We start from the raw sequence: 26,108 nt of genomic DNA, 5'->3' as shown, positions 1-26,108 counted from the left end.
ATATTGCTGGGACTGGAGGGTTTGAGTTACAAGGGCAAACTGGGTATACTGGGACATTTTCCCCCTGGAGTGCAGGAGGCTGAGGGATTGACCTTGTAGAGGTATATAAAATCATGAGGCGCATAGTTAAAGTGGATGGTTGCATTTCTTCCCCAAGGTAGGGGAGTCTAAAACTAAAGAACATAGATTTAAGGTGAAAGGGGAAAGATTTAAAAGGGAACCGAGGTCCCTTTTAAATGGCTCTGATGGCCCATCATTCCTCACCCCTCCTTAGTCCATCTATCGGCTAGCGGCCCTTACCTCACCCCTCCCCTTCTCCTTTTTATACTGGCTACCTTTTCCTCCACTCTCAGGCCTGATGCAGGGTCTTGACTTGAAACATCAATCCCTTTCCCTCTAGACGCTGTTGACCCGTTGAGTCCCTCCAGCAGTTTGTTTTTTTTTTGCTCCAGATTACAGCATCTGCAGACCCTTATGTCAACAAGTTTGTATTTATACAGGAGAATCAATAAAACTGAAGATGCTGGAAATCTGAAATACAAACAGAAAATGCTGGAAACATTCAGCAGGTCAGAAATTCACATCTGTGGAAATAAAAACAATTAATGTTTCAAGTCTGGGAGCCTTCCTCAGAACTGAAAAAGAGAAATTAGTTAGTTTAGGCAGCAGAGAAGATAGAGGAGGAGAACTAATGGGACAAAGTGAATCTTTCTGTTGGTGAGAGCAGATATCCTAATGTTTCTGTTAAGAGGCAGTTGAAAATCAGATTAAGCTTCTCTGTCTGCAGAATGTGTTGCCAATAGTAAGGCTCTGGAACATGTCCAAAAACGCCAGACCATACACAAAAAAAAACATAAAAAGTAAAAACTGAGTCTAAATGATGGCAGGAAAACATGGCCAGTTCTCATACAAACAGAAAGAGCGAGTTATCCAAAGTTGAAGAATTCAGTATTGAATCCTGCAGGCTCCAATGTGCCCTGGTGGTAGACGAGCTGATGTTCCTCAAGCTGGTGTTGGGCCTTGTTGTAACAATGTAGGAGGAAAAAGACAGAACTGGGAGTTGGATGAGTTAAAGCAGCAGGCAACTGACAGCTCAGCGTCACTCCTGCAGACTGAACCACAAGTGATCAGGAAAGCTTTTCTCAAAGGAGTTATTATTGCAATGTGAAAACACACAGCAACCAAATAGTGCACAGCAAGCTCTGTCACACAGCAATGTGATAATGACAATATAATTCAGCAATGTGATCATCACTTCATAACTTGTGAATGTGATCATGGCCAGCTAATATACTTTGGTGATATTGATGAGGAATAACTGACACCGGGGATAGCTCACCTGTTTTTCTCCGAAGCGCTGCAATGGGATCTTTCTTATCACTGGAAGGGATCTTGGCATAACAGTTAATCTAGTCTCACCACTGACAGTGCAGCAGCACTGCCTTACTGTGCTCTGGAGTCAGTCTAGAATTTTGTGCTCAACTCTCTGGAGTGGGACTCGGGGGAGAGAATGCAATCAACTGAGCCACAGTTGCCGACAATGACTCTTTAGCATATAAAAAAAATTTCTCCCTTATGACTTGCTGGATGAGCAAGCTGACAACAGCACGATAGGGACAACAGGGCAACTGGGTTGCTGGGACAAAGTGCCTATCCCTTTAAAACAGTTGAGAAAGAAACAGGAACAAATACCAAGTAACCAGAAACAATAGAGGAGTAAAAGTGAAATTAGCTACTGAAAGAAAGAAACATATGGCTACTGGGAGAGAGAGGAAGAAAAGAGCAGTGGTGCGGGGACAGGTGGAACAGAGAAAGGAAGATATTGAAAATAAATAATTAAAAAATTAGAATTTGAGATATTATTTTAAAGAATCATTCACAATTTACTGCATGCAGGAACATGATTGAATACTCTGGATCAGTTCCATTCTGACCCAGAGGTTAACTGGCAGTTAATTATCTTTTCAATAAACTATTTCCAACATTGAGTACCAGGAAATTTTGTGGTGAATGGAACGTGCAGTTATGTGCAACCCAGCAAATTCTCAGAACAGCTGACTGTGTGGAAACAAAGAGCAGAGCAGCATGTATCGACTTGCAAGTACTAACGATCTGCAACTTGTTGTGCATCCCAATCTCCTGAAGCCACTCTAGATTTCTCCCGAATTCACAGCAAGTTAAATTAAAACCGTGGGCACCATTAACGTGCCCACAAACAATCTATTGGAGGAACTCAGCTGGTCGAGCAGTAGTTGTGGAGGAGAAAGGAATTATTGATATTTCATGTCGAAACCCTGCATCAGGACCGGGTTGGAGAGGGAAGATAGCTGGTATAAAGAGGAGAGGGGTAGTGGTGAGACAGGGGTCAGTAGGTGATTGGATGGCTGAGGAGGGGTGAAGGATGATGGGCAGGAGGAACTAGGTAGGGAAGGGGGAGGGGTGGAGTTAGAGCACAGAAGCAGATGGATGATAGGTAGAGGCAGACGAAATAAAAGGCAGATGGGAGGGAGGGGAGGGTGAAGGTGGAGACAGCTAAAAGGGGTGATAAGCAGGAACATAAAGGCTACCAGAAAGGCCTGTTAATATGCCATTATTTCCTCAGCTAAACTCAGCTAGTTATTTCAACACTTACCATTTCTGCATGGTTCCCAGCTAACTTTGGCTTATGTATTGAGATTTCCTTTATGCATCGTCCCAGAAGAAAGGCCTGCAAAAGATTTAACAATTAGCAAAGCATGAAATAAAACACACACTTCAAAAACATCTTGATGGCTCATACTGAGGGTTTAAATGTTTTGATTTGATGGAAAACAATTGAAAAAACAACCCAAGGGCTTACATGACAATCAAGGTTTTTCAGCAATTGACTCCATTTCAGCAATGAATGTCAACTCTGCAGAATTTTGCTTTAAGAATGATTCACTTGGCTTTCAAAATGATCATATAGACTGCTAACCAATACTATCCCTTTATGGGATGTGGTCATCTGTGCCCAAAAGGTGGTTAAACAAAAAAGGCCAAAAGAATAAAAGCGTGGGTGGAAATAGGACAAGAAAAAAAAACTTCCTAGAGAAAAGGAAAGGAAATGAAGATTTTGTGGAAGAAATAATTATGGTAGAGACCAAACCATTAAAATTCACAAGTTCGATTTAGTTAAGCTTTCTAGAGACTAGGAGCTGAAGCAGTAACTTTCTTATAAAGAACTATGTTACCAAACACTAACAAAGATTTAAAGAAATTTCCCAGGCTAAAGCAACATTTCAAGCCCTACTTTCACTTCAGTACATACACTGCTGGTCGGTGATACTTTCATCAATGACTTGTCCACTTGGTTGCTGCAACACAAAGGCAAGCAAAAACAGCCCAATTGATTTTCACTTGCCTTGCCTCTATCCAGTGGGGGTATTCAAAGGTGTTTTAAAATTTTACAGGCTAATTTACTTCAGCCACTTGTGACAGCAACTAAAAAAATAAACTGCCCCCACCCAGGGGTAGTGGGAAAGCAGTTTTCCTCACTGCTTTTTGTGCTCTTTCAATGGGTGGCTCCCAGATCACCAATGAGAAGGTTGCCCTGCCCAATATCAATGCAGGGAATGGAGAAACAAATCAGAGTCATTGAGATACACAGCACCAGAACACTCTTCAGTTCCAACTATCAACCACTTATTTACACTAATCCTTATGAATCCCTTTTTTTTTTTATTATTCTCCCCGCACTCTCATCAACTCCCCAGATTCTAACACGCACCTACATACTAAGACCATAAGATACAGGAGCAGAATTGGGGCATTTGGTCCATTGAATCTGCTCCACCATTCAATCATGACTGAATTTTTTTCAACCCCATTCTCCCACCTTCTCCCTGTAACCCTTATCCCTATAACTATTGAGAACCTATCAATCTCTGTCTTAAATACACCCAATGACCTGGCTTCCACAGATTCACCACCCTCTGGCTGAAGTAATTTGTCCTCATCTCAGTTTTAAAGGATGTCCCTTTACTCTGAGGCTGCGCCCAAGGGCAATTTACAGCCGCCAATTAACCTACCAATCAGAAAGAACAAGGACTGCAGATGCTGGAATCTAGATGAAAAACACGATGATGCTGGAGGAACTCAGTAGGCCAGGCAGCACTGAATTCATTGAAAGCAAGTGAACATTGAATTCTCCCACTTTAGGTAACCCCCCCCCCCCCCACCCCCCTTCTTCCCTTTCCTAGTGTCTTTTTTTCTACCCTTCTTTTTCCTCTCTCTCCATACTTTGACCCATCCCCCAGTGGATCTGCTCTCCCCTCCTCCCCCGCACCTGCCAATCACCATCTCTTACCTGCATCTACCTATCGCCACCTTGTGCCCACCCCACCTCCCCTCTTTTGTCTACCTATCACTGCTCTGCTTTTCCCTCCTATGTATTTGGATGTTTTCCTATCTCCAGTCCTGAAGAAGGGTCCTGACCTGAAACGTTGACCGCCTGCTTTTCTCCACGGATGCTGCCTGGCCTGCTGAGTTCCTCCAGCATCATCGTGTTTTTCATCTAGATTCCAGCATCTGCAGTCCTTTGTTTCTCTTTCAGATACTTCTACATGCTCAAACTAGGATGCGAAAGATAATCTAACTGATGGGGCATGTCCAAGGATTGCAAATTCACTACAACTGGAGATTAAAGAAACATTAAAGCATTTATAGAGAAAATACAGTTTCCTCATCAACTTAATTTTAAAAGGAACCAACAAAGGAACTACAGGTGGTCACGGAGCAAGTGGCTTGCTTCTTAAATTATTAAAACAGCACTCAGTGGTTGATAAAATGAACATCACCCAGTACGTCATTGAAAAATTACTAAATTTCTCAATTTTCACCACTTAAGAGTTTTAAGAAAAATCTTTCTGTAAATTATAGTTCATTGAGATGACTATTTAGTGGCTGTTCCTTCATCAATATTCAATGGTAGCAGATTATGATCTATACGGGAAATGGCTTCCTTCTTGATGGTTTTTCCTTGTCCCTTCCCCTCCCCCCTAAATGACCCCATTAAACCTGATGAGCTAGCTGCTAAAAGGAAGAACCAAAAAGTTGGAATAAGCCAGTTGGGCTCAATGGATTCCCTCGTGTCATTTTTCCTCAGCCAACTGAACCTCCCATTGACTGCTGCCAAAACACTTGGTGTCATTTTTAACATATTTGTGGCTAATACTAATATTGATTTAATTAACCCAGAGAAATACCATTCTGCACCTTGCAAGCCAACTTATCAAAGTTCCTCAGAAATCAAGGTTCCTACTTTCCCAGCAGTAATTATGCTGATGATCATTACTTTAAAAGATATTGCATTAAACGGAAAAAATCTAGAACAGAGGGTGCTCTTATTAACTGCTCAACAGTAGGACGAAAGAGTTTCATTTCCTCTACCCACAAGCTTCAAAAAAACTTCCACACAAATTGTTCTAACAGGTTCCGATCTATACTTAATGACTTAAGCAGCTGGGAACAAACACCCTTTAGAAGGTTAATGGTATTATTCTGTTAGTCTGGATTCCCAATCACAACAAGTGCTAAGGCTACACTAACCTGGTGCATGCAAATTGTAACCCATTGCCATGAATCTTGGCTATCTTGATATTCAAAACTTAGCTCCGGTTTTGGTTTCATTTCTTCTTGTAGTGGTATCTGCAAAGGAAAACCCAAGTGAGAAATGATTTGCTTAGGGTTAAAATTAGACCAAATAAAACTCTTTTAAAAGCCACCCGAGCTACACTTTGCTGCAATGACTAGATTCCATTAAATCCTGTATTTAAACATATTTTCCAATTCAAATTAGTTTATTGTTCCATACACAAGGGTGCAATGAAATTCCTTGCTTGTGTGAAGCTCACAGTATAAAACAATAAATACAACAATAAATACAGCGATGATTGCAAAAACAACAAAATGGTGCATAGTAGTGCAAACTGAGGTTGTGCAAAAGAAATGCTAAAGTAATATAACGGAAGAGATAAAAGCAAGGGTTTGAGAACATGGCAGAACCATCAGGAAGGGGATCTGAAAGAGGTGATTACACTGAATGTAAAACCTTGAATATAACACCTACTCTTCTGAAGATTCAAAATGAACTCTGAAATGATCATCCCATTTATTTAAGTTCTTCTGCCTTCTTACCCCATTATAGACCTTCCCTTTTCTTGCCTCCCTCCCTCATTTGCTTCAACCTTGTGCCCATCTCCAACGCTTCTAGTGCTGATAAAAAGTCATCAACGCAACAGGTTAACTGGCCACCACTCAGTAGATGCTGCCTGACCCACCGAATATTTCCAGCAACTCCAGTTTTCATTCCTGAAAGTAAAGATCTCTTTTCCCTCACCCCCTCATTTCCTTTCCCACCCACCCCCAAAAGTTCTGCTATTTAAAATTACCATGGAAACAGTTGAGCTTCATTGAAATAGTCTAGGAAACAGTAGAGATTTAAAACAACAAGCTACTGGAAAATCAGGAATGAGTTGCAAAGATAGTTTCAGTAAAGCTGTCACAGAATTCTGTGCTGAGTCCTGAGGTAGAGGAGACCACTTTATGGGTGGCAAATGTTAACCTGGAAGTAGGACACGATCACTGGAGATGTGACCTGTTAGGGCACAGCAGATGGAACCTCCATCTTTAGAGGTCTCCTGGGGTTGCAATTGATTTTCTTCCGAGGTGACTAATGAGGCCAAGGTGGGACTTGCAGACTCTGCCACAGGTGGGACAGGAGGGGCCTGGCAGGGCAAGTGGGTGGATAGTTTGGGAGGAGATGCACTCCCCCGCCACTCATGCTGGGCTTCTGTGAGCTCCTCGTTCTTGGACTCAGGTTTTCTGCATGTATCTCTATTTCGAGTGATCATACACCAGGATTTCCACGTGTCAGTGTGGGGGGGATATTACATTTAGACCATAAGACCATATGATACAAGAGCAGAATTAGGCCATTCAGCCCATCAAGTCTGCTCTGTCATTCAACTATGATGTTTTTATCCAACCCCATTCTTCCGTCTTCTCCCCGTAACCCTTAACCCCCTTATCAATCAAGAACTTATCAATCCCTGCCTTAAATAGACTCAATGACTTGGCCTCCACTGCCCTCTGTGGCAATGAATTCCAGATTCACCACCTCCTGCCTGAAGAAATTCCACCTCATCTCAGTTCCCTTTATTCTGAGGCTGTGCCCTAGACTCTCCTACTAATGGAAACATCCTCTCCATGTCCACTTGATCCAGGCCTTCTAGTATCCAGTAGGTTTCAATGAGATCCCCCCACCCCCCCTTCTGAACTCCATCAAGTACAGGCCCAGAGACATCAAATGCTCCTCAAACATTAAGCCTTTCAGTCCCGGGATCATTCTTATGAAACTGCTCTGGATACTCTCCAGGTCCAACACATCTTTCCTTAGACACAGGCCCAAAATTGCTCACCATATTCCAAATGCAGTTTGACCAACGCCTCACAAAGCCTCGGCAGTACTTCCTTGCTTTTATACTCTAGTCCTCTCAAAAGGAATGCAAGAGGAGTGCACCACCATCCAAACAATCCACTTCTCCAAGAAGGATTTGTGAAATCCTTGAATCTTCTCATCGGTCCACTTGGGAACCTCTTACCATAACAGAGCTTGGAATAGCATCTTTTTCAGGAGTCCGGTGCCAGGCATTTGGATCATGTAGCTTGATCATCATAGCCACAGAGCACAACTAGAGGTTGGACAAACTTGGGTTGTTTTCTCTGGAGCATCAGAGGCTGAGGGGAAACCTGATAGAGGTTTATAAAATTATGAGGGGTACAGATCAGGTAGACAGTCAGAATCTTTTTCCCAGGGTAGAAATATCAAATATCAGAGGACATATATTTAAGGAGAGAGGGGGAAAGTTTAAAGTAGATGTGCGGGCAGGTTTTATTTTTACACAGAGAGTGGTGGGTGCCTGAAGTTGACTACCACGGGTAGTGGTGGAAGCAGATACAATAGTGTTTAAGAGGCTTTAAGATAGACACATGAATATGCAGAAAATGTGGAGGATGTGGATCATGTACAGACAGAAGAGATTTAGTTTAATTTGGTATTGTGTTCGGCACAGACATTGAGGGCCAAAGGGCCTGTTCCTCTAATTCCTTTGTTTCTCTAGGGCCTGTTCCTGTACTGCACTGTTCTATGTAGGGCCTTAATGCTGAGCATACTGGCCTGCAAGAGGACAATGATGCTGGTTGGCTTATTCTCAATGCTAATTTTACTGTGGCTTTTCTGTTGTCACTTGTGTTGAGGCCAGGTTGATGCAGATAACAGAGTGGATTAGGCAATAATCAGTCAAACAGTCATGGTACACGTGATGTAGACATCCTCGTGGTCTCTCACTGGAGCAGTGATATAATCCAACTGCCTGGCTCAGGAGGTCTTGCATCCATAGTTCTGGTGAACCAGGGTATTGATTATGACAAGACCATGTTACAAGCATTTTGCAAGGAAGATTCCACTATAGTTAGAATTTCCCACTCTAGTCACACCATGCTGAAGAACTAATTTTTTTTTTCCTGACCTTAGCACTGAAGCTATGCAGGAGGATCAGTGTGGCTCCCAGGCTAGGTCAGAGTAGTAGTCTTCTTTGGTCATATACCTAGTTTCCAGGGTTGCAATACAAGGACAGATGATCAGACAACACGCTTCTAGGTTAGAGTGAGCTGGAGGGTCATAAGCTGTTCAGTTAAACCATAGGGGACAGTGGTTCATCCCAGAACCCTACCCCAAAGTTCACGTGTTCCTCTTCCGGTTTACCCTTCCAGAAGGTATAGCTTCTGCAGGGTACCTTCTACAGGCAGGCACAGTAGTGTAGCGGTTAGCGTAACGCTATTACAGTGTCAGCGACCTGGGTTCAAATCCGGCCACTATCTGTAAGAAGTTTGTACGTTCTCCCTGTGTCTGTGTGGGTTTCCTCCGGGTGCTCCGGTCTCCTCCCACATTCCAAAGACGTACAGGTTAGGAAGTTGTGGGCATGCTATGTTGGTGCTGGAAGCGTGGCAAAACTTGCAGGCTGCCCCCAGAAAACTCTACACAAAAGATGTACATCAAAACACACAGTGAAATACATGTGACTAATAAAGAAATCTTATCTTATCTTACCTACCATCTTGTTCTTTGTGGTGGCCATCTCCTGCCCATCAGGTTTCACCCAGGGCAGCGATGCCAATGTCAAGACACCTGTGTTCCCAAGCCATGATAGTGAAGCAACACTGGGTGTTGTTGTTGCTAGGGCTGTCCATGAGGATACTGCCATTCCAGATCCCCAACTTCATACTGAGCAGCAGAAGTTACTAGTGTGTGACTTCTTTTTACACAAATTAACCATTGCACACAAGCCATCACACAGATTTGACAGAGCAAGGTCTTGCTCAGTAGCAAGATCTTGCTCAGTAGCAAGAGGATCCAAGATGACTGGAGACCAGGCTCTGCTACAAGGATATTAGCATTCACAAGTAGCAAGGAACAAACTGCTGGGGGAACTCAGCAGGTCTGACGTGTGGAGGTAGGAGGGACAGTTGAAGTTCCGGGTCGAGACCTGCATCAGGACTGAGAGTGTAGAGGGGAGACAGCCAATATAAAGGGGTGAGAGGGAGGGGTAAGGCAGGTGATAGGTGAAACCAGGTGAGGAGGGGGAAATGATGGAAAGATGGACCCAGGTGTGGGAGGGGTGGAGATAGAGACAACAGCTGGTGAGTGATAGGTGGAGATAGATAAGGAGAGAGGGAATAAAATGGGCTGATGGAGCCAAGTGGGGAGAGGCTGGAAGGTGATAAGTGGAGACACAAGAGGCTGCAGATGCTGGAATCTAATAAATAAGGAACCTAATAAGTGGAACCAGATAAAGGAGAGGTGATGGGCAAATGGGACTGGTGGGGGGAGGGGATAGGACACCCAGTAGATATAGTGTGAGGGTGATAGGCAGATGGAGTCAGGTGTTCATACTATTGTGTTGTAGACTATCCAGATGGAATATGATGTGTTGTTCTTCTATGAATATTGAATTTTCCAATTTCAGTTAACCCGCACTCCCTGTGCTCCTTTCTCTCCTTCTGGTCCACCCAGTTTCTCCCCTCCCCCAATTGCTTCCATCTGCCCATCAACCCTCCCTTATCTAGTTCCACTTATCACATTCCTTATTTACCAGATTCCAGGATCTGCAACCTCTCATGTCTCTGCTTACCAGCTTCCAGCCTCTGCATCTACTTTCTCCCTCTCCCTGCCCCACCTGGTTCCACCTATAGCCTGCCAACCCTCGCCTCACTCCTCCCTCTCACCTCTACTCACTCAGTCTTGATGCAGGATCTCAACCCAAACCACTGACTATCCCTTTTCCCCCACAGATACTGCTCAACCCGCTGAGTCAATCCAGCAGTTTGTTTCTTTTCCTCCAGATTACAGCATCTGCAGGTTCTTGTCTCAACATTCTCATGTAACTGGCCACATGTGCCAACACCTTTCATCATGTTGGCATGCACATGCAGGCTTGGGATGAGAAAGTTTGTGGAGCCTCCTCTTTACACCAGATGCTTATTTGACCAACACCAATCATGGTTGAATGTGGCCGTCTTGATCAGATCTGTTGGTCTTGGGAGTGCTGGGTTCTGTCCACTGTATGCTACTTTTGTTGTTGAGCCTACTTGCACACCTTTGTCCTGGCTCCATCGGGTTAGTACCTCACTTTCAGATCCTGCATGCTCTTCTGCCCTGAACCAGGGCTGGCCTGGTTTGACATTGGTGGTAAAGTGAGGAATATAGCAGGCCACGAGGATCCAGACTGAAATCAGCCTTTATCCCCTCTCACCCAGGAATTTCAGTCTATTTGTAACCGTGTGTACAAAATGATCATGAATTCCAGTATGTCAAATGAAATGGAAAAAAAAACTGATTCAGTCGCCTTGCCTAATGAATATTTAGTCCTAAGGAACACCTCTTGTCAAATCCATTTAGGAGGTTAACACCCTATATCCCTGTGAACTGTCTCACTTTAAAGTACCAAACCATGTCACAAAGTTCCTTCTCATTCTGTGGAATCAGTGCATACATACTCAAGAAGTTAATTCCCCTCTCCCTGCTCAAATTTTTGTTTTTATGCAGTCATTAAATATTTATTATCTAAATTCTTATTCAAGCCTCAGAGAGGTAAGTAGGTAGATTATTTTTTTAAAAGACTTTAATAAAACAACTAATTCCCTGTGAAATTCAAGTCAAATAAACCTCAAATACACATGCTCTTATAATTTGTTGACAATAGATTTAAATAAATCCCAGCCTTGCCTGCTGGTAAAAGCCTTGGTAACTTGGTGTTTATTTTAACATTTTCTAGAAAAGCCAAAAAAAAGCCTCAGTTCCTCACAGGATGCAGCTGTTTTCAAAATGGTAAATAAAAGATTGAAAAAATATTTTCTCAAAAGTTTTACAGATGGTACACAGGATTTGTTTCAGAAATATAACAATCTTTTCATAAATATATTTTAAACAAATTTTACATCATCAGGAATTGCCATTTAGAAAGCATGCAGGAATACTAGATCATATTGGGTCAAGATTTTAAGAAATATGACTCACCTGTACACTGATCCGCCAACATCTTATTCTGTTAACCTTGAAACTGGTCTCTTTGATGTGGTTATTTGGTAACTGAATACAGCAGTTAATTTCATAATTGCCCACACGAACAGTAACGGGACAGTTAGGTTCTGGATAATCACAGGTGCAATCCTCAAACTGTAGGTACCCATAGAACTTCACTTCCTCCATAAGTTCAAGTAACTGAGGAAGAAAAATTTAAAAATAAATGAGAAAGTGATTAAAAATGTAATTCTCTCTAGGGTTCTCACCAGTCCAGTTGCTCCTGTTGCCAAATAATGGTCATTAATCCAGGACCGAAACACTACTGTTGTGCAAGATCGAAGTTGATTCAATTAAATATGTTGAGGTTTCATTCTTTTAACTTAAAATTTCTTGAGGATATTTAGATTACATGTAATATAATCCAGTATGTGGCTTTGCACGAAAACCTTGTTTAGTGCAAAACCACAAACAAATGGTGATAAGTCACTGGAATAGACTAATAGAGATTGTTCTTTGCATCAGGATAGTAAAATAACAATATTAACATAGCATGGATCCCGAAGTGCTTCTTGGCAATATTATCAAGCAAATTTTATCACCGAGCCACATAAAGTGATAGTAGGGCAGAAGTCTAATCAAAGAGGGTGCTGTCTGTGTGGAGTTTGCATGTTCTCCCTGTCACCATGTGGGTTTCCTCTGTGTGCTCCAGTTACCTCCTATGTCCCAGGTTAGTATTGTCCTGAGTGTATTGTGGTAGAATCTGGGGGAGCTGATGAGAATGTGGGGAGAATTTAAAGAAGAGGTTATTGTAGTTTTAGGGCAAGATAAGATATCTTTATCAGTCACATGTACATTGAAACACACAGTGAAATGCATCTTTTTGCGTAGAGTGTTCTGGGGGCAGCCCACAACTGTCGCCACGCTTCCAGCACCAACATAGCATGCCTACAACTTCCTAACTCATACATCTTTGGAATGTGGGAGGAAACTGGAGCACCCGGAGGAAACCCATGCAGACACGGGGAGAACGTACAAACTCCTTACAGACAGCGGCTGGAATTGAACCCGGGTTGCTGGCGCTGTAATAGCATTATGCTAACCACTACACCACCATGCCTGGGTGGTTGATGGTCAGCATGGACACAGTGCTCTCTCTCTCTCTCTCTCTATGACTCTGAGGTGAGGTTAAGGAACATCTTAGAGAAAGACATCTATGGAGCACCTTTCAAGGTTTCAGATCATTCATTCCAAACATCCAGTGTTCACAGAGCAAATTCCCACAAACTGCACTGTGAGAATGATCAGACCATCTGTTTTCCAGACCATAAGAATTGTATTGACTATAAATTGAAGGAGATTGCCCTCTTCCTCTTCAGAACAGTGCAATGGGAGCCTAAGTATCCACCTTGCTTGAATGTCTCATCTGAGTGACAGCATGTCCAGCTGTGCAGCACTCTCTCGGCAATGCACTGAAGTCTCAGGACAGATTTTTGTGCTTAGATTTCTGGGGTGGGAATTGAATCCACAGTCAAAGACATGATTACTATCAATGCAGCCTGACTAGAAGGAGAACCTCCAATGAGCCAGTGAGATTTCAGAAGGCTTTTCCACAGCTTAGGGTTTTAGTGGTTGAAGGCATAGCCACCAATGGTGGAACAATGAAAATCAGGAACACTTAAGGTGGTTTGTATGAGTAGAGAAGGTAAGAGGTGTAGTGAGGTCCAAAGCTATTAAGGAACTTAAAATTGAGGATAAGAATTTTATAGATTGAGAGAGCACCAAGAAATATGTTACTGAGAAATCAAATGTTTCTGCAAATGAAATAAAATGCCCTATTAGTTTTACTTTAATATTAAAAAAGTCATTTTGAATTTGGGTTCTTAGTTTAAAATATTTTAAATATTCCTTTGTAAAAGAAAGATTGTTTACTTTGTGCAAGAATTGTGGGTGGCACATTTGAATAAATCAACACTTAAAGTTAAGGGGTACTGAACCCTAATTCATTAGATTTTAGCAGGGCTCCAGAAATTACAGACGAAGTGGTTGAAAAGTCATTAACTTAACTTCCTTTAATACTTTTGCCAATATTCTTACCCTGATGAAGTATAGAACTTATGTTTACTCAAACCTGTAGATACAAGTGGCACTTTTCTTCAAATCCCTAACAATAAGGCAAGCTCTTTCTATCTAATAAGTTGGCCTCCTGATCATTAGTAGCAGTATAATCTTCGCACAACGCAATGCATCCAATCTGATTTTTGATAGCAAGAAAATGATGTGAGATGTTACATCCAGTAACACACCCAAATATGTAGAGCTCTTCCTTTACCCTTCAGTGCCAATATCTTCTGCCCTCATGTTTCTGAAAGTGCAAGCTGATAATGGAGCAGTGCAAGAAACAGGGAGTGTGGAGCTTTGGTGAGCTTTAGAACAAACAGTGCCTCCTTAATCAATAAATAGATTAGACTTTAGTGACATAAACAGAAGAACAACAGAGGAGAATGAATTAAGGTCATTAAACCTGGTGTCAATTTATAAAGGAAAATAAGGAGAAAGAAAGAACCATAAGATAAAGAAAGGAAAAGTAAAGAAACTGTAAAAACTGAAGATTGAGAATGCCCAGGCTCTCTCGTCCTCACCACAGGTTTCTGGCCAACATACACATTAATAATAACTTACATCTTTAACAGCCAATTTTTTTTTCTCCAGCAAATTCTGACCATAGCATGTGACAAATTGTACCTCTCTTTTCTTATCAGCCTCCTGGAAAGCTTTCAGTTTTCGGTATTGGTCCGGAGTAGGTCTAACCCAACCTCTCTCCAGCTCATATTTGGCCTGAAATTGGAGGTGAAGGAAAGGGAATGGTTAAAAAAAAGAGTGGGGAGGAAACAATAAAATCCTGCTGTTTGCTTTTATGTAGTCATTCCAGAGATGACTTGCTGTAAATATTTTGTACAATCAACTCTCATAGTAACACATTACTCAAACGAAGAAGCATAATCTGATTCTAAAAGCTACATCAACTCATGTGGTCTTTGTCCTACCCATCCTTCTGTGCTACTCAAAACTAACTTGTTTTTTCTCTTTCCCAGTTCTAATGAAGGGGTTCCGAGTTGAAACATGAACTGATTTTCTTTCTGTAGACACTGCCTTGTCTGCTGAGTGTTTCCAGCATTTTCTGTTTTTATTTTGGATTTCCAGCACCTGCTAATTTTTTAAATTTTCAATCCAGTCAGTTGCATCCCCAACTCTTTCCCACTCAGGTACCAATTTATCCAGTTCGCTATTGAAAACTATGATTAAAGTTTGCTTCCGTCATACATTTGGATGATGACTGCATGAGGAAGTTTTTCTTTACTTTGTTTATCCCTTTAACATACATCCTCAAGTTCTCAACCCTTCTGCAAATATAATTATACCCTTTCTCCAAAGGAAAGGGTTTCTCTTTATGCACTGACCAGATCCTTGATGATTTTGAACAACCCTCTATTGAATCACAAGCATGCAATTCAAAGGTGGGGAAAGAATTTCAATCCAGTAAAAAAATGACGGAGGGCAGGTGGGGAGAACAGTCTCGAAGGGGGATTGGAATTGTAGACAGAGTTTCAATGGGGTTATGGGAGGAAAAAGATCTTGGGATCAGAGGTTGCAGAACAGGATACTGGGACCTGACAGCTGAGTGGTCACCGGGGCAGGCATGATGGAGACGATCATTGTGGCACTCCAAGGAGCCCAAAAGATGAAGGTAACTATTTCACTCAGCCATCAGACATTCCAGTCTAGCACTCTACTGGGAATACAATGTTATTATATTGGGAATGTGATGTTTGGTCCAAGTTCATCTTCGGTTTTCTAAAAGATTAGGATGACCAGAAAGCAGCACAATGGCACAGTTAGTAGAGCTACTGCCTCCCACTCCAGCAGCCTGGGCTCAATTCTGACCTACAATGAAGTTTATATGGACTTCGCAAGTTCTCCTGGTGACAGTGTAGGTTTCCTCTGGGTGTTCCAGTTTCTTCCCACATCCAAAGGTTAGTAGGTCAATTGGCCATTGTAAATTGCCCTGAGTGTGTTGGTGAATGGTAGAATTGGAGTGGGGGGCTGGGGTGTGGAGAAAAAGTGTTAATGGGAATGGGGCGGGGGGGGGGGCAAGAAAACAAGATGGGATTAGGGCAAGATTTGTGTAAAGTGGCGCTCAATAGTCAGCAGGGACTCTCTGATGATGTTAAACCACTTCAACAGCAAAAACTATATGGATTTGCCATAACCTGTGCATCCCTGTGAAGAAATTATGTCTCAGGGGTGATTCATATCTATACATGCCCCATTGTTAAAGAAAAAAATTACTTTAATAACATTCAAAAGAAAATTGCAGAGAAAAGCTGATTTCTGCACTCAATGTTTTTTTTATAAGGCCAGTACAAAACAGCAAATAAATTTAAATTACAAAGAACTTGCTTAAAATTCCACAATCTTTTGCAGGGTTGACCTTTTCCAAGTGAATTACACACATAAAAACAGCACAACCAAGTGGAAACTTGCATTCTGCTTGATAGCTCCTTGCTGGAAAAAGACCATATGAACTCTTTCATCATCGTGCAGTTTCCATCATCATTTTCCATTACAAAGTCCCAGGTCCACAATCACAAAGAGCCAATGTCAATACATCTTTCTGCCAGTGGGGGTGCTGCTGCAGGAGAAGCTCTAATTTTAGAATGTCAATGTACTGAAGCAAAGTTTAGAGAATGTGGACAATGGAATTTATAGGCTGACCAAAAATATATGCTGATGAAAGATCCTAAAAGAATGGCTACCTATACACATGCACACAGAATGAGACTCATCTGGCAATTTCAATCTAATTTGTTTAGCAGGAGTGAAATTCATACGAATGTAATGTTGTGTACAATCAGACACTTTATCCATAAAATGCAATGCATTTTCTTGCTTTGTATTCTTGTCTACTTCGCAAAATGCAGAAAATCTCTCTGAAGTTTGCCATTCTCTTGAGAAAAAATGGAAATCTCAACATTGCAACATTATTCAAATTCTACCCATTGTAAAGATAAGTCTATTTTTTTTCTGCTTCCAAATGTCAAAATTGTATGACTTGACATTTAGAGGCAGAAAAAAAATTTGCTTTATCTTTACACAGTGTTATTAGAACTAGGCATCCATTACAGAATATTAAAGACTCAAGCTCCATGAGGCTACATATTGTGCCAGATTCATGCAGGAAGCAGACTTGATGAGTGAACTGCCCTTTTGTTCCAGTATTTCTCATATCCTTATTATGTTCCATTGGCCTTTACACAACCAGTTCCATTTGCAGCCCGAGTATTTATGACATTGCTGCTGATGTCTACAGAATTTCATTTCCCTTACCTGGCTGTACAATAGGAGGACTCCAGCAATACTTCCCATTAGTATTCTATCCTTCAAGGGATCCAAGTAACTGCAAAGAGGAAATACATCTCAGTAATTTAGCCAGAAGGACCAGTTCAACTGCAAGGCAAAACTTCAAAACACAAAATAAACTTGGCTCATGCACTGAACTGAATCCATTGAATCCAAAATTCCAGAGCTTCAGTTGGAAAATTTTACTCCTAAATATGATATTGCAATCTAGCATAAAAGTACATAATTTGGCAGCATCTTATGAAGAAACCGTACACCTTAAATACAAGTCCTGCTTGTCTCTACATTTCCTGTCTGCAGAATTTCATCACATGATTTTATTTTCTACTTTGATTCTTTTGAGCTCTACTTTACTTTAAAACATTCACAGCACTTCGAGAACTTATTTTATTTAATTGTTAGATTAACAACCACACATTGAAGATGAACTGCAGGGCTCCTCACTCACATTTCCTCAGTCCACTTTGTACTTGGACTATATTGTCTAAATAGTTTTTCATACTTTCTTAGTAACCTTTAGTAGTCTTTTTATAATCGTGTTTCTGTGCCGAAGAGAAATGTCATTGTGAAGGAAAGATTTAAAAACTATACCTTCATGTTTACGGAGACACCCAAAATTATTTTCATTCTCCCAAAGAGCCATTGGGTTACACATTACACCTAAGGATAAGCATGGAATCTTTTGAGGACGGTCAATGGAACAGAGTAGGTCATTTACCCAGGAACCTGTTCTGTCATTCAGTGAGATCACAGCTGACCATCACCTGCCTTGGATCCATATCCCTTCATATCTTTGGCAAGGCAATAATCTTATAGATTGCAGATTGATTGAACTAGCAAAGTGAATTATAGAATCGTAGAAATGTACAGCGTAGAAATGGATCCTTTTGAGACACCTTGTCCATACCAACTGTGATGCCTATCTGCACTAATCCCATTTGCCCATATCCCCTACACCCTTCCTATCCAAGTACCTGACCAAATGTCTTTTAAACATTGCAATTTTATGTGCTTCCACTACCTCCTCTGGCAGCTCATTCCAGATATTCACCACTCTCTGTATGGAAAAACTATCCCACAGGTCTGCTTTAAATTTCTTCCCACTCATCTTAAGCCTGTGATTCTATTTCTAGACTCCCCTACTGTGGGAAAAGATTCTGACCATCTATACCTCTCATAATTTTATAAACCTCTGCAAGGTCACCTCTCAGCCTCCTATGTCCCAGTGAAAATAAACCCAACCTCTCCAATAATGAGAGCCCTCCACTCCAGGCAATATCCTGCTGAATCTCTTCTGCACTCTCTCTATTGCTACCACATTTTTTTTTGTAGTGTGACAACCAGAACTGTACACAAGTGCTATGTAACCAATGTTGTGTACAACTGCAATATGATGTCCCAACTCTTATACTTGACGCCTCATTCTACTAAGGCAAGGATATCAATGCCTTTTTCACTACCCTATAACACCTGTATCACCTCTTTTAGGGAGCTATGGACTTATACCTCAAGGCCTCTCTGTACATCAACACTCCTAAGGTCTCTGCCATTTACTCTATATATCCTACTAGAATTTGACCTCCCAAACTGCATTACTTCACACTCGTCTGGATTAAGTTCCATCTGCACTCCTCCACCCAAGTTTACAACTGATCTATGTCCCATTGTGATCTTTAATAACCTTCTTTGCTCGATCTCTCTATACATACACACACACACACACACGTATAATTTATATATTTATTATACATACATGTCAAAAGGTTCTAGCACTGATCCCCAATGTACACCATTTTTTACGGATTTCCAGTCCAGCAAAAACACCCATCCATTACTACCCTCTGCCTCCTATCACTCAGCCAACTTTGGATCCAATTTGTAAAAACGCAAGAGATGAAATTATGAGGAAAAACAGCAAGAAAATATTATTTGCCTGTATTTACTACTAGGCAGCAGTAACTTGGGAGTGTAAAATATAGTGAAATTGAATTCCTTCATTTGTTGAATACACCTTCCTCCATTTATCTATCCATCATTTGTTCAGATTCAATCAATTGCATTGTTACCTTGTGAAGCAAGCAAAATTAGAAAATCCACACACATTGCTACAGATAAAAAGTAAAGATAGGAAAATGAATCCAAAATATTCCAGTTAATGAGGACATGTAGGGAAACTAACAACAGAGGGACTTCAATACTATATTTCATAGTAGGCAGTCCCAGCCATACATATATAAATTCTCATTAAGCATCAAGACACAACCAATTCTATTTGACATTTTATTAATCCATTATAGAATCATACAGAGCAGAAATGGTCAGTTTGGCCCACCTCGTCCATGCCAAACATGATGCCTGTCTATGCTGGTCCCATTTTCCCACACTAGGCCACTATCCCTGACAAGATCAATTGAAGTGAATCAGACCAAAACCTTGAATAAAACTTAATCATCATCACTACATCTTCTTATAGACACAAACAAAATGGTTGCCTCAAGCCAGCCCCAGAGGGACTTCTGGAGCTGACATTTCTGTAAACTTAACACCTTATCATTTGGCACTAACAGCAAAGAGAAGCCAAGCATTATGGAGAAGGGCAGAGTTCCTAATCTAACTGGAAGAGGGAATCCTTCCTCTGACCATAGCACCCAAGGTTTGTGATTTAAATTTGAACGGACGCATAATTGCTGTTGTCACAAAATCAAGATACACTCATCTCAGGGGTCAGCCTTTATAGCTTAAACACAATAACATTTGAAAGGGTTGCTTGATCAAAATTGCACATTGTCAGAATGTAACGCGATCAACCCTTCAGAAATAACTAACCAGAATCAGTAACCCTTGCCACTTTCGCATTGTTTCTGCAAAATAATCTCTGGAGTAAAGGTTCTGAAGTGAGCACTTGGATCTGATGGGGTCTTTCCTTCCAGCATAGCAGCTAACTTTGGAACATTGCCCAAAGACAATTTGGATGACAGAGGCTGTAACACAGAAAAAGCTCAAAGGGCACATTGCACCCTTCTGGACTCAATATTGAATTCTACAACTTCAAGTCACGTGATTTCTCTATATCAGTCATCCATCTGTTACATTGGCTCATCTTGTTTGTTTTCTTTCCCTTGTGAAGGACACACCCAGCCTGATCACGTCTCTCCGCTCTGTATTTTGCAAGTCCTATGTTCCCCTGTATATATACCCCACATGAAAGGTCATGACCCGATACGTTTAACTGTCTTTTTCCCTCCAGAGATGCTGCCTGAACTGCTGAATTCTTCCAGAATTTTGTTTATCACTCGTGTTCCCTTGTCTATATTCTCATTCCCATTCCCTCACTGACCAAATAAACTTGTTTACTACCTATCCCCATGGTCACACTGGTTTTACCCTATCAGGACACATCTCCCTACCCCATCATCCCTGCAGCTTAACAAGCTTCATTTCTCTCCTCCAGTTTTGAAAAAGGGTCTTTGACCTGAAACACTTGCTCTGTTCCTCTTCCCCACATATGCAGCCTGATCTGCTGAGTATTTCCAGCATTTCTGTTTTTATTTGAACTATATTAAAGATCTAGTTATTTGCTGGGAATGCCGATAAAACCAGGCTTTCTTTAATACTTTCAAACTGCTTTTAAATGTGCAACTCTCATGGTTCTGTGGATAATGTGGAGTTTGGTGGTCCACGCTAAGAACCTCACTCAGAGGTGGAAACAAGGTATAACCTCACCAATATTTCTTTGGCCCGCAAAGAAAATGGACAACCAACACTCCAAGTTAATTCAAATACTCAGTTCAAAAATTTATGTAAATAACTTCATTCTGACCAGGTTTTTATGCAAACCAGGACAAACAAATCGGCTCTGTACAATAGTGTACCTGAATTAAAGCTTACTTGGTTCTGCTTTTTTTTAAAAAAAAGCTATTGTGAAAGGGAAATGGAACTTTGGAATTATTCCTGTAACACAGCACGACAGTAACACTGAATCCATTCTTAAAATTGTAAAAAATGTTGTTCTGCTACAGAAATTCAGATCAATATTTCTAAATCCTCTTTTTCACTTCTTCATTTTACTTCCTTAATAACCAATGGGCATTGCTTCTCCTTTTTAGTTTATGCTTTTAGTTCCATTTTGTGCTGTTACTGAATTACTGAGCATCAAAATGGAATAACCAATTGATAAGAAAATATTGTTAGATTTCATTTTTAAGTCATATGTTTCAAGTCAAGTCATGCCTTAATGAGTTATGGTAATTTATTCAATGCTGTACTGTGTTAATTCAACTTAATTTTCACACAAGCCCTCATTAAATTTCAAAATAGATTGTACTGAAGTGTTTTTTTTTCATTCTTTGCATTTATTAAACTTTTTGGTAAAGAGATAATGAAATGGAAAACAGAGTTGTACAATTATTATTGCAGGATTGCATTAACTACTGCATTTATATCAATTTATGATTTAAACACATTTCTTGAAACTCTCATAATCACAAAACGTGAGTTGGAAGGTAAAATGTCTTTGTTGCAATTATCACCAAGATCCAACTCAGTTCCAATAACAACAGGAATTGAAATCTTTCTGTAAGCAGTGGGTTTGAAATAATGCTCAGTCACAATTCGGTTGCCTTTCCTACATGTTCACCAATAACTGAGTGGGTACATTTAAAATGTCACACTGAAATTCAGTCCCTGATGTACAAAATGTTTCTAAGCAAGAAATCAAGCTTAATCAAGGAATAATGTTGTGATAGGTTCAAGAGATAATTGTTTAGATTTTACAAAGTATGACGGCTCATCATGTTTAAATGTCTTGTGGATATCTTATGGGCTTTCTCATTAAACTTATGATAAAGAGAGAGTCAACATACTCTGCTATCCAATGCAGGAAATCTAGATGGACAGTCTTTCTCAACCAGATTGAAGAAATCTTCTGATTCTTAATAAAGCACGTAGATTGTAAAACGTCAAGTGTGATATAGGATACTTAAGTGAAACCAATTGACACACAGAATTAACCAGGATGACCATCAGCAAGAGTGACTAGGAAGCACGCAACTGCCAGACTGGGTCTGTGGCAGGTAGTGAAGCAACATTAAGAATAAATCTACTTAGCCTTGTTCTCACCAATCTATGTAATGCAGATAGCATCAATAGGATCGACCACGATGCTATCCTTGTTGAGCCGAAGTCCCTCCTTCACACAGAGGAGAGTCTTTATTGTGTTGAGTGGAACTACCAGCATGTTAAACGACAGTGATTCAGAACCAATTCAGCAGCTCAAACTGAGCATCCATGAGGCACTGCAGACCATCACCCGCAGCAGAAATAGACACCTACACTATCTGTGACCTTGCAGCCCAGCCTGACCTTCACTCCATCATTACTATCAATCCAGGGTATCAACCTTGGTTCAATGAGGAACGCAGAAAGGCATGCTGAGAGCAGAATTAGACGTACATAAAAATAAGATGCCAAAGTGAAGCTGCTGCAACAAAGGATCACCTGTGTGCTGAACAGCAAAACCAACATCCCGCCCCCCCCCCCCCCCCCCCCCCCCCCACAATTACACAGCTAACATGGAGTCACTGTCACAGAGGCAGAGTCATACAGCATAGAAACAGGCCCTTCAACCCACCATGTCCATGCTGACCATCAAGCACTCACATCAAATATTTACTGAAACTACACCCATTTACCAGCACTTGGTCCATAGCCTTCATGCAGCAACCTCACAAAAGTTCTTCCTCAGATCCACTCTAAACCTTTTACTCCTTACCCTAAACAAACGCCCTCTAGTTTTAGATCTTTCTGCTACAGGGGAGGTTTTTTTTTTTAAAAACTATCTTTGTCCCTTGTAATTTTGTATACCTCTTTCCCTTCAGCCTCCTCTGCTCCAAAGGAAGCAAACCCAGCCTATCCAGTCTCTCTTCTTGATGGAAGCTCTCCATCCCAGGCAACATCTTGGTGAATCTCCTCTACACCTACCGTAGTACATTCATGTCCTTTCTCTGGAATGGCAACCAGAACTGTATACAGGACTCTGTCTGTGGCCGGCCATTGTTTTATAAAGGTGCACCATAACATCCCTGCTCTTATATGTTGTGCCTTGACTAATGAAGGCAAGAACTCCAACTGCCTCCTTCACCACCTTATCTACCTGTGCTGCCACCTTCAGGGATCCTTACACTTGTACACCAAGCTCCTTCTTTCCCTTCTGCCTGCCCATTCATTGTTTTTGTCCTACTTTTATTAGTTCTCCCGAAGTGCATCACCTTGCACTTCGGGAGAACTAATCATATCAAGATTATATTCCGTCTGCCATTGCTCTTCCCATCTTACCAACTGATTAGTATCATCCTGTGGCCCACGACTATGCTGCTCATCATCAACACTACTGATTTGGAGTGGATGGAATGGACTCCAATACCTCCCCATCTCAATAATGGTAAGGCCCAACATGCGAGTGCTAAAAACTGAAGCATTCACATATACCCTGAAGTGACTGCCCCTGACATCAAGGAGCCTGATAAAACTGAAGTCAATGTGCCTCAAGAAGAAATGCTTCAATGGTTCGAGTAATATCTCACACAACGGTTGGACTGTTGGATATCCATCATCCCAACCCCAGTGTCCTCAAGGCAGTGTCCTAGACCAAACTAGCAGTTCATCAATGACCTTCCCTCTATTGTAAGGTCAGCAGTGGGCATGGTTGCTAATGATTGCACAGTGTTCAGTTCTGTTTGAAACTCTTCAGCCAATGAAGCAGATCGTGCCTGCATGCAGCAAGACCAAGACAGCATTCAGACGTGGGCTGATAAATGGCAAGTTGGATTTGCACCACATAAATTCCAGGCAATGATCATTTCCAACAAGAAAGTCTAAACATCTACCCTTGATATTTAATGGTATTACCACCACTGAGTCCCTCACAATCTATATCCTGGGATCACCACTGACCAGGAACTCAGATGAACAGTCACGTAAGTACTGTGGCTACAAATGCACATTAGAGGCTGAGTATCATGTGGCGAATGATTTGCCTCCTGATATACCAAAGTCATTCCACCATCTACAAGGCAGAAATTAGGAGTGTAATGGAATACTTTCCACTTAGCTGGTGAGAACAGCTCCAACAAGAAGCTCAATAAAATCAAAGACAGAGCAGGCATTTAACTGGCACCCCACCTAACATTCATTCTCTCCACCAATAGCACTCTGACTGCAGTGCATAACCTCTACACAATGCAGTTAATCACTTACACTGCCAATGGTACCTCCCAAACCCAGGAACACTATTCAGGAGGAGGACCAGGGCAGCAGATGCATGCGGAAACCATCACATCCTGCCATGAAAATACATCGCTGTTCCTCTATCATTGCTGAGTCTCATTCCTGGAACTCCAGGTCCGACAGCACTGTGGGAGTGTCTTCACCGGAAGGATTGCTGTGGCTCACCATTATCTTCTCAAGAGCAATAAAACCGGCCTTGCCTGCATTGCCCAGATCCTGAAAGGTGGGGGGGTGGGAGGGGAGAAGGGGTTTAAAAACCAAACTGAAAATCAAAGAAACTGCAGATTCTGGAAATCTGAAACAAGAACAGAAAATGTCTTTGGCTTGAAATATTACCTCTATTTCTCTTTTCTAACCTGTGGAGTGTTCCCAACAATTTCTGGTTTTGTTTAAAAGCAAGGCCTTACTTAATTAGGCATCTGTGAAGGTTTGGAAGCAAAAGATTAATTGAAATGGACTTGGTGTTAGTCAGGCCTGCTTTTCAAGTCAAGTCTCAAAGACGTTGTCAAAGTCAAGTTTACTGTCATATGCACAAGTACTGTACATGTATGCACAGGTGCAATGAAAAACTTGCAGCAGTAGCATCACAGGCACATAGCATCATATAAGCAGCATTGACAAGAAAAACATCAATAAAACATAAACACAATTTTTACAAGAGAGAACATAATTAGAATGAAAAAAGAAAGTCAATTTTAGTGCAACATGATCAAAGTGGTCATAGTGTTGCTAAACTGTAGTGATTAGGGTTGTGCTGGTTGGTTCAAGAACCAAATGGTTGAAGGGAAGTAGTTGTCCTTGAACTGGGTGGGGTGAATTGATCAGGATTTCAGCAACTGATGAGCCAAGGCAAGAATGAAGTTTGGTGAAATCACAAAGGTGGAAATAGGTGGTTTTGTTGAGGGCAACCTGTAGCCAAAAACTCATATTGGGGTCAAACATGACAAGGTTGCAAACAATGTGGTTTGGTTTCAGAAACTTGCCAGGAAAGAGACGGAAGGATGAAAAGAAATAAAGATCTCGCTATTAGCTGGCTTAATATTAATGCCAGATTTCTTTCTTTATTAATAACAGAATAGTTTTATTTTGCATCTCTGAAAATCCCCCAAATTATTTTTTTTTTGCAAGTTTAGGTTTCCCCGCATCATTTCAGCCTTGCTGGTGAGTAAATGTGCAGCTGACAAAGACGATCGCTTACCAGAAGTTCAGAGGTATAATTAGTGTTCAGATAACTAATTGCAGACATCCTTTCATATTTGTGGTGAAGAACTTCAATTCAGTGTCAGCTGGCTTCTCGAGTCAGAAGGCTCTTAGTTCAATTGCCACACCAGAGATGCAAGAGCAAAAATCTAGGGCTGTCACTCCAGTGCATTAACGAGGGAATGCTGCACTGTTGGGGTGCCTTCTTTCACACAAGGCCACATCTATAGCTCAATGAAGGACAGACTGGCACTATTTTGAAAAGGGAGTTATCTAAGGGGTCCTGACCAATATTTAACCCCGGCTCAACATTTCCAAAAACAATTTATTTAGCCATTGTCACACTGTTCTTGGTGAGACTTGCCGTGCACAAATTGACTGCATTTCCTACATTATAACATTGACATTTCAAAGACAATTCATTGTCTGTAAAGTGCTTTGCAACATTCTGAAAGGTATTTGAAAGTTGTTTTTTAAACGTTTGTATTTTCTTTTCATCCAGTGGAGACAGAGATTTGGTAGCATGGAGAAGGAAGAGACCATATCGGCAGCTTCTCAAAGTGCCTGTATCTGCTACTGAAACTGATGGTGAGAAAAATGTGCC

General features: G+C 41.2%; 1 protein-coding gene across 3 annotated transcripts in view; it reads right to left on the bottom strand.

Annotated features, from left to right (window-relative positions):
* The window catches only part of LOC127574461 (sorting nexin-31-like), a 92,837-nt gene that overhangs the window by 14,920 nt on the left and 51,809 nt on the right, over positions 1-26,108 (bottom strand). For all 3 annotated transcript variants that reach the window (XM_052023479.1, XM_052023480.1, XM_052023481.1), the window contains 5 exons: positions 16,988-17,057; positions 14,345-14,437; positions 11,597-11,800; positions 5,569-5,667; positions 2,633-2,707 (listed from right to left, as the gene is read on the bottom strand). In XM_052023479.1, the coding sequence (XP_051879439.1) occupies positions 2,633-2,707; positions 5,569-5,667; positions 11,597-11,800; positions 14,345-14,437; positions 16,988-17,057 (541 nt within the window). The remainder of the gene's footprint in view (positions 1-2,632; positions 2,708-5,568; positions 5,668-11,596; positions 11,801-14,344; positions 14,438-16,987; positions 17,058-26,108) is intronic.

This window comes from Pristis pectinata, chromosome 9, assembly GCF_009764475.1.
Source record: "Pristis pectinata isolate sPriPec2 chromosome 9, sPriPec2.1.pri, whole genome shotgun sequence".
In the NCBI taxonomy this organism is placed as follows: domain Eukaryota; kingdom Metazoa; phylum Chordata; class Chondrichthyes; order Rhinopristiformes; family Pristidae; genus Pristis; species Pristis pectinata.
Note: the sequence above shows the minus strand (reverse complement) of the source record. Positions and strands in the feature narration are given on the sequence as shown.